General features: G+C 44.3%; 1 protein-coding gene across 5 annotated transcripts in view; it reads right to left on the bottom strand.

The window, feature by feature from the left end:
• Nucleotides 1–10,000, bottom strand: part of LOC143293664 (fibroblast growth factor receptor-like 1) — a 171,291-nt gene that overhangs the window by 33,266 nt on the left and 128,025 nt on the right. For all 5 annotated transcript variants that reach the window (XM_076604793.1, XM_076604794.1, XM_076604792.1 and 2 more), the window contains 2 exons: nucleotides 8,454–8,608; nucleotides 7,268–7,388 (listed from right to left, as the gene is read on the bottom strand). In XM_076604793.1, coding sequence (XP_076460908.1) covers nucleotides 7,268–7,388; nucleotides 8,454–8,608 — 276 coding nt within the window. The remainder of the gene's footprint in view (nucleotides 1–7,267; nucleotides 7,389–8,453; nucleotides 8,609–10,000) is intronic.

The raw sequence follows: 10,000 nt of genomic DNA, 5'->3' as shown, positions 1-10,000 counted from the left end.
TTTTAATTACGCCACCCAGGAACACACGCAAGCACACACACACACACACACACACACACACACACACACACATGCATACATCATCATCGTCATCATCATACATATATACATACACATTTGCTAATGCACACACATAAGCTAATGCACACAAGTACACACACAGGTACTGCCACACACACACACACACACACACACACACACACACACACACACACACACGTCGCGGTTTGGTAAAGTATGATCTCTCCGTCTTTTTCTTCTGGTTAGGAAAACAAAGCGCGTATGTTCCATGAAAATAAAAACAATATTTCACAAGAGACACTCCTGCCTGTGATGTATCCATTTTGTTGCGATTTGGACCTATGTGATATGAGACTGTGACAGTGCCTGTGTTGATTATTATTATTATTATTATTATTATTGTTTATTTTTTTTATTTTTTTGCACAAACGTTTATATCACTTATTCTTAAATTAGTATATTTTATTCTAAAGCGCGGTGAGCCCCGTCTAAAAAGAATTGAGGTACTTCGCTAGATGAGCCTTCATTTCACTATTATCATCATCATTATCATTATCATCATCATCATCATTATTATCTGTATGGTTTCTGTGGACAAGGGGCGGACCAGGTGACGTTTAACCAGTGACTGAAAGCAAAGTGTTAACACAGAGGAAGAGCGTGTCCTCTTCACGGTGATGTTTCTGCTGCTTGGTGTTTGGGACGACGACAGCTGTGCAGTGAGTGTGGTGCACCATCCTAGTGTGGGCAGGCAATCAGATAAGGGAGATGAGTGAGGACAGAATAGATGAGGGGGTGAGGGGGTAGGTGGGGGGGGGGTGAAGAGGAGTGGAAAACAATCAAACGAACAATGATCTTTATAGTTTAGGAACAGTTGAAAGCAATAGTCATACTGGGTTTTTTTGTTTGTGTTTTTTCTTGGATTTTTTGTTTGTTTGTTTGTTGTTGTTTTTTTTTAACAAAACTAAAAAAATTCGAAAACTTTAATTTAGTCTCAACGAAATAAATCAAACCCGTTGAGAACTTGACGTTTGCTCCTCCAGTTGTTAAAACTTTAACAGTAAATTCAAAGGATTAAATGTCGAAAGAGACACCCCCCCCCCCCCCGCCCCCAAAGAAAAAAAGTCCATTTATAGCACAAAATATATGCAGTTTTTCAGTATTGGTGGATTTGCCAGGGAGACCACCCACAGGCGTAGTAATCTTTTCCCCTTCAAAACACACTACAAGTCCATTTATAGCACGAAATATGTGCACTGATTCAGTGTTGGTGGATTTGGAGAGACCAACCACCACAGGTGTAGCATATTTTCCCTTTCAAAACACACAAACCAACCTACCAGCCAACCAACCAGCCCTGTGTCGCCAAAGAAAGCAACTCCAAAAGAACAGCAGAAACAGATGTCTGGAACACGGTTCCCTGCCCAATTTTTGACATGCATTGTCATGGTGAGAGACGAAATGCAATTACCACGTTCATGCAAGCGGTCGATATCCAGTGAAGAGGCGTTTTCTTCGGAGGGGTATGGCCGGGTCTCTATCCTCCTTTTCCAGTCTTCTCATTTTTTTTTTTTTTAGTGAATCCTCTCTAGTCTGCCACGTTTTTAGCTCCGTTTTTTTCCCTTTTGCTTCTTCTTCTTCTTCTCCCTCTCCACGTATTCCAGTTTAAAATGAAAATTATTTCTACAATAACACAAGGTAATACGTAATTAACTACACAATACTGTACGCACGAAGAACTGAATATTTCTAAGATTCCACACCATACGTTCGAGTAACTATATTCAAACAGTTGATCATGAAACACAGCTTTCTGGTGAGTTGTTGGGTTTTTGAATCCGTTTGCTTGGGGTTTTCATCTACTCCAGTCTACACTAAAATACCCCCCACACCTCCCTCACAAAAAGAAGTATAATTCAAAAAAAAAAAAAAGAAGAAAAAAAGGGACGTTATGGAAGATTGATTATAAACAGCCGGAAAGCAAAAAAACCCCAAAACTTCTTGTTTTGTTTTTGCCTGCTTTTAAATAAACGATGCGTGCGCACGCAAACAGTTAACGACGACCCGCACTGACACTCGCAGTCTGCGGCGCCATTAATATTCACACCCGATGCACACTTCCGTGTGTGCGTGCGTGCGTGCATGCGTGCGTGTGTGTGTGTGTGTGTGTGTGTGTGTGTGTGTGTGTGTGTGTGTGTGTGTGTGTGTGTGAAAAAGGGCTGCAACTACTGTACATGCGTGGTCTGTGCACGTCATTTGTGTGAAGTGATAGAGACAACAGACTGTCACATCCTGTCATGGTGAGTAGAAGGGGTATCAACCGGCAGAGAGAGGTTGTGTGTGTGGTGGGGTGGTAGGGGGTGGGGGGTTGAGGGGGGGAGGGAGGAGAGGGGAGCAGGGAGCAAGGAAGTCCGTGGGAGCCGCGGAGATAGATGGAAAGAGAGGATGGGGATGGTGGGGGAGATGGGAAAAGAGAGGGTGGGAGACAGAGTGTGTGTGTGTGTGGGGGGGGGGGGAGGGTGGGGGGGGGGGGGGGGGCGGGGCGAGGGGGAGGGGTAGAGGAGGAAGGACGGCGTTTACACACAAACGGATAAAAAGATACACACATACAGACAGACACACAGACAGAGACAATTTTATTGAGGAATGAAGGGACAGACAAGAAAGAAGAGCAGAGAAAGTGCACGAACGACAGAGACAGACGGACGGACAGACAGGCAGATAGACAGATAAAGCAGATACAGAGACACACGTACAGCAAAGAGACCCGAACAGAGACAGGAACATCAAGCAGAACACAATCATTGCTGTGTAGCGTAGCAAACAAGTCTTGATCTAATTTCATAACCGCCTCTCCCCTCCTCTCCCTCAGTGCTGTGTACAGCCTCCCAGCCTTACGGGGCCCCCGTTAGTCCTGTGGTCAGTTGATGACAAGCTGGCCAACAGTGGACACAACATTGAGAGGGAGGAGGAGGGGCTTAGGGGGATAAGGGTGTAGGGGAGCTACCTATAATTGATGTCTATCGCAACCCAAAAATGTGTGTGCGTTTGGAAAAGTGTGCATGGAATAACGTTTGTGCATGTGAGCGACTCTGTGTGTGTGTGTGTGTGTGTGTGTGTGTGTGCGCGCGCGCGTGCTTATGTGTGTGTGTGTGTGTGTGTGTGTGTGTGTGTGTGTGTGTGAGGAGAAGGATGAAAGGGAGTTGGGAGTGGCAATCGTCCATTTATCTGAACATAGAACTAACAAAACATCATCAACATGTTCGAGCGCCCGCAATGACACACACACACACACACACACACACACACACACACACACACACACACACACACACACATATATATATATATATATATAGACATACAGACAGACAGACAGACATATCCCCTTCCCTCCCCCGTCTCCAGAATAAAAAAGAAGTCCCAAACCATGAATCTCTACGAAAGGATTGGACGTAAAAACCAATGCCCGACAGAGGCCCACAAGCAAACGAACTCAAGACCCAAGGAGAACTATCAATACCAAGTCACAAAAGGATTTCTTACGTCCTCGACTCTGTACCAGACACTATTTATCAGTCTGGGGCTGAGAAGCGTATTGCGACAGAAAGACGGAAAGCAGCAACAAGTGATATTTATGTATGGGATGTGTTTATCGACAGCCAAAGTGGCCTTATTTACAACCGTCAAGGATAGTAGGTTTAACCATGTCTTCCCCCCAACTTCACCATACAACTCCTCTTCTCCCCTCCTGCCTTTAAAAAACGAATCCATTTTCTTTTCATTATCGCATTCAAAATATGAAAATTCATTCTTTAATTAGATGTCTACAGTTATCAGTTCGTGTGACTGGACATTACCAGAATTCCTTCCTTTCCTTCCTTCCTTTCTTCCTTCCTTCCTTCCAGCGACTCGGCCAGCAACGGGCCAGGACACAGGCCAAAATATTGAGTTGTTTTATTGTGTCTGCTTTCACTCCAGCTGGTTCGTGAATAACTGTAGATTTAACACGCAATATATTTTGATTGTATCTTGAAAAACCTAAATCGAGAACATCAACTATTCTTCCGGGCTAAATTTCCATGGGCTTAACCATGAAAAGGAAAAGCACACCTCACTTTCAGCAGTAATAATTTTCATAAAAAGATATGAAAGATATTTTCTTTATCTTGTAAAAGCAAGGCGAAGTCAGAAAACACTTTCATCACCCTTTTCCTTCTGTTATAATATTGATTAGTCTTACGAAAACTGACATTTGTCTATATTAAAAAACAAAAAAAACAAAACGAAACAAAAACTCAAAGGAAAATTCACTACTCTTCGTGTTGTTTATATATGACAGGACCACAAAGGGAATCTCTTGGATGCAAATACGTTTGGAAACTGGAGTAAAAAAACGAAAAAAAGAAAGAAAAAAAAGAAAAAGAGAAAAGCTAAGAAAAAGAAAGAGATTAAAAAGGGAATACGAAAACAAATCATCCCACATTATCAAAATGACAACACTAAAACGATTGGTTCGAAACAAAATTTATGACAATCACACATTTCGAAGAAGAAAAAAACAGGAGGAAGAGAAGAAATGTCAACATCCTTTTTTTTTCAAGTTTTGTTTTCTTTAGGACGACGGAGGAGCAAGCAAGCCAAACGTCCCGAACACCCCCCTAGATCCATACTCCCCCTACACACACACACACACACACACACACATATCTCCGCCGGATGTCGAGGACTGAGTCACGAGGCGTGGTGTGGACAGCACTATGGAAACCCGCAGGGGGCAATCACGTAATTAAATGATGCTCTTCGGCCAGAGGCTCCACTGACTCAGCTATGGCCTCTCTCGGCGCCCACACTCCAAGTTTGGCTTCAGTGTTAAAGGCGGCGATCCACTGTCAAAACAAATGATGTCCGACACGTCTGGTGTGACGGTTGGTCTATTACCATTGACCGGTGAATCTTCGGTGAAATGTTTGTTGCTGATGTCATGCAGATCCTTACTACTGAGATCCCGGATCTCTAGCCAGATTCTCTCTCTCTCTTTTAAAAATCGTTTCCAGAGAAGGTCGTTTCATTGCCAGCCAGTTGCCTCCAGCCCCAGTATGCCTGCTTCCGTCATCTGGGCTATAAAAGAACAAGAACTGCAGCGTTGACAGCCCTGGAAACGGACACTGTCGTAGGTCCGATGTTCCGCTTGTGGGTGGCGGTCTTTAGCGAGGGAGGCTGGTGATTTGTGGTCAGGGAGAGTCAGTGACCGCTGATTTGTAGTTACAGACAACGAGACGCGTGTCCTTCCATTGAAAGCAGGCTTCTGTCTGTCTGTGTCTCCCTGGTGATGATCAGATCTGTCTGTCTCCCTGGTGAGGATCAGAATTGCGGTGGCACCGTAGATCCCTCTTCTGTCCAGTCACTGCTCCACCGACCGCCGCTGTCCGCATCGGTCATTGTGAACACTCTTCTGATATTGGAAGTGGTTCTGGGTTTTCATCATTTGGGTTCCTGATGTCTGCTTGTCTTGTGTTGTTGGTCAGTCTATATGGTCTGTCTTTCCGTTTGTGTATTGATCTTGTATTGCCCTTCCAATCATGCCCTGCTCTGTCCGCTCCGTCAAATCCAATCATTTGATCGCTCAGTCAATCAATCATTAACCAATCAACTACCTCCTACATACATGTCTGCATTTACATCTCAATTTATCAAACATTTTAAGACCATAAAGAGTGTGAAAATAACATCTTTTTGTTCTTTATTTTTTGGTTTGGTATTATATGTCTTCAATTGGCCGGCTCCAGTGTCTCATCATATTTTGCACACCGGCTACTGTGAGGATCCTGCAATGAACAAGCTTTCTCCAGACCCCCTTCCCCCGATCCTGGATACTTTTTCCCCTTCCCCCTTTCTCTCTCTCTGAGAAAAATACAAGATGATCAATATCTAGGTTTTCTTTCTTTCTTCAATTTTTTTTTCTCCCCCCCCCCCCCCCCCTCTTTTTCAGTTGCTGGTCCTGAAACGAGCAGCTTGTCGTGCCGTTTGTGAAGGCTGACTGTTGTCGGTGTCTGATTTATATGTATATATACATGGCTTCATGGTCCCGAACCACCAAGCCTCACATACCCAACAATGAACTTGCCGCATCGAGCGAGGCAAAGACGACGGCACTCCAAATGCCAAGCTCCACCGTGGTTTTCTTTGCAATAATGTGAAAGCCGAAGGTAGACTCTGCTCTTTTGCATAGCCCCGGTAACATAGTGGGCATAAGAGCGTGCGTGAGTGTGCGAGTGTGTGTGTGTGTGTGTGTGTGTGTGTGTGACGTGTGTGGTGTGTGTGTGTGTGTGTGTGTGTGTGTGTGTGTGTGTGTGTGTGAACGCGTTCTTGCACACTTCCGCGTTCACGTGTGTATGCGTGCTTGCGCGTTAGTATACAAAAAAAGAGCGGAAGCCACTTCAAGGACTGATATTTTTATGCTATAGGAGGGTTGAATAAGCCATCATTAGCAAATATAATGAACCACACACACACACACACACACACACACACACACACACACACACACACATCAAAAACAACAAACAACTGTTCCTTTGGGAGGGGAACGACCCCAATGTCGTTATCTTTATTATTAAGCTAATGACTTCCGGACATAATTATGTAATTAAACAGAAGATAAAAGTGATGTCGCCCAAACCATCTGTAACATGTCAGTCCGTTAAACTAAAGAATGAGATATCAGACATCCAAAAAAGAGACAGAGAAAGGGGAGGGTGGGCGGTGGTGGGGGGTGGGGGGGGGGCGTGGCACAGAGGGAGAAAGAGAAAGAAACAGAGACAGCAGAGAGAGTCACACACACACACACACACACACACACACACACACACACACACACACACACACACACACACACAGGGTGAGAAAGAAAGACAGACAGAAGGGAAACAGAGACAGACAGACCGACCGACCGAAGGGACCGAAAGCCAGCCTGACTGACGGACAGACATACAGACAGACAAAAAATAGAGACAGACAAAGACGTCAAGCAAAACGTCACGACAGACTTTTAAAAGTACTGGCTGAGGATGATGAGAGTCCAGCTGACACTGATGTTGCCAAAGCCGATGGTGACACAACACAGAGACAGACAGAAGACAGAGAGACAGACAGACGGACGGACGGACGGACGGACAGACAGACAGACAGAAAGACAGACGGACAAACGGACGGACAAGCAGACAAACAAAGAGGAGGTACTGACCAAGGACGATGACGGTGTAGTTAATGCTGATGCTGCCGAAACCGTTGGTGGCCCGACACACGTACGTCCCAGCGTCCATCATATGCACGTTCCGTATACGTAGCTGACCATCTTGGGTCACCTGCATACACACACACACACACACACACACACACACACACACACACACACACACACACACACAGCGCGCGCAAGCACACACACATTCACACGCACGCACACACAAACACACACACATGTAATGTAGGACGCAAACACTGAGTGATTTTTTCGGCTGTATTATTACAGAAAAAAAAGAGAGAAAAAAAGAACTCATGTTCATAATAATTATATTCATCACACACACACACAGCATAATATATACCATTAAACTCTCTCCCTCCTTTGTACTCTATTCCATGCTGCCTCTTTATTCACTCAATCTCACCAGTCACCACCACAGCCCCAAAGAACAAACACAGTAACACCAACACCAAACTTTAAAAGAACAAACACACCAACAAAACCACCACCAATAGGAACCATAAAAAGAACAAAAACAACACTTAAGCCACCACCAAAAGTAAATCCACCGCCAATGACAAAATATAAAATTGTTGTAAAAATTATAAAGAACACCACTGAAACTATTACCACAAAATAACACAAAAAGCACTCAGTAACACTACAAACGCCAGACTTATTCGATTACCGTCATGAAATAAAGTTCATTCATTCATTCATTCATTATTCATTCATTCTCCCACTCTGTGTGAGTGATGACTCACCTTGAATCGAGTCCACCCGTTGTGGATGGTCTCGTCATGGAATAAAATTCATTCATTCATTCATTCATTCATTCATTCATTCATTCTCCCACTCTGTGTGAGTGATGACTCACCTTGAATCGAGTCCACCCGTTGTGGATGGTCTCGTCATGGAATGAAATTCATTCATTCATTCATTCATTCATTCATTCATTCTCCCACTCTGTGTGAGTGATGACTCACCTTGAATCGAGTCCATCCGTTGTGGATGGTCTCGCCATGGAATAAAATTCATTCATTCATTCATTATTCATTCATTTTCCCACTCTGTGTGAGTGATGACTCACCTTGAATCGAGTCCACCCGTTGTGGATGGTCTCGTCATGGAATAAAATTCATTCATTCATTCATTTTCCCACTCAGTGTGAGTGATGACTCACCTTGAATCGAGTCCACCCGTTGTGGATGGTCTCGCCATCCTTCTTCCACTCGGTAAAGGGCGTGGGGTCGGCCTCCACCGGACACACCAGCTTGGTGTTCTTGCCCCGCTTGGCCACGTGGCGCTGATGGGGCTTCCCGCTCACCTTGGGCGGACCTGCAAGTCACAAAGGGGATGGGTACATGCATGACGTCAGTACGGGCGACGTATCGCTGACAATTATTGGCGAACTGACATAACGTAATAATTATTGAGTTCTGCCAATTGTTTGGCGGACGGGAGTTACGTGTGTAACGTCGTCTTATCAAAATTAAAAAAAACAAAAAAACCACTTTATTAATCCACATGGAAATAAAGGTTGTTTTGGTTTTTTTGTTTTGTTTCTTTTTTTCATCAGCGTCATGGAATGACATTTTCTTTCATGTTCATGTTTGTTCTGAATGTCACAAACAGATAACCGGAGCACGTTTAGTTTGACACCCTGGTTGTGGTGATGCCATAGAAATGAAAATCCCGCGTGAAGGAGAACGCGCGTGTTCACATTCACATAATGGATGGTGGGACTGTATATATAACGGCTATTAACCGAGAAAAGGGGGGAAACAAAAGATCCGTGTCAACGCGTAAAGATGTAATTCAAGTGACTTTTTATTACTATTTCATTATAATTACTATAAAATGTTCACATTTTTTCTGATATTTTCAATCGGTTGCCTTCAAAGGGAAGTAATTAGATCTCGTGATCATATCATTCTGATGACGGATCGTGTCCGATCGAGTGGATGGTTTTGTCTTATTGTACAACAGCGTCGGTCTTCCTGCCATTGGCAAACTGGTGTTGAGTGTAATGAGTCATTTAGCCCTACGTGCCTTCACCGTCACTGGAGTGGACTAACGGCACAAGTCATGGGTTCAAGTAGCCCCACTGGAGATTTCTACGTGACATCGTTCACTTTGACAGGTGTACACACCATTATTTCCCACGCTTACTGATTTCGCGAAAAGCCAAAACAAACTATAGAGTATTGATTTGTGGTTGGGGAAACAGGAAAAAAAAGGAGGGGTGTGTGTGTGTGTGTGGGGGGGGGGGGGTACGGGTGGTTACAAGGGACGTTGCCACACATAGATTGTGTGCACGTCCGCACTGACCACACGAAGACTCCTGTGTGATTGATTATACCCTAAATATATATGCACGGAGAACTGGAAACCCGTGTTCGTACACACGTGCCCGTACATGTCAGGGCAAAGTTTCCTTCACGTCAAATAGTAATTTCCCCACTGGGGGAAAATTGGACTGCATACAAAAACTCCTTTCACCCAGACGCGAACTCTATATACACGTGTCCCCATTTTCCTGCCTTTGAGTCGTCGTCCGTCCTCAGTCAGTAAGTAAACCGGACCGTATGAGTTGTGTCAGAAGTGTAAATATGCAAAGGTGGGTTAATAGGTGGTCAGCCCGGAATGTCAGGCACGTAAATTCCTTTTTCCACGGTCCACTCATTTGACGAGGTGATGTGAAGTGGATGGAGAGAAAAGGTTATAGTA

The sequence above is a fragment of the Babylonia areolata genome, chromosome 19 (assembly GCF_041734735.1).
Source record: "Babylonia areolata isolate BAREFJ2019XMU chromosome 19, ASM4173473v1, whole genome shotgun sequence".
Lineage (NCBI taxonomy): Eukaryota > Metazoa > Mollusca > Gastropoda > Neogastropoda > Buccinidae > Babylonia > Babylonia areolata.
This window is presented reverse-complemented; position numbering and strand designations above follow the sequence as displayed.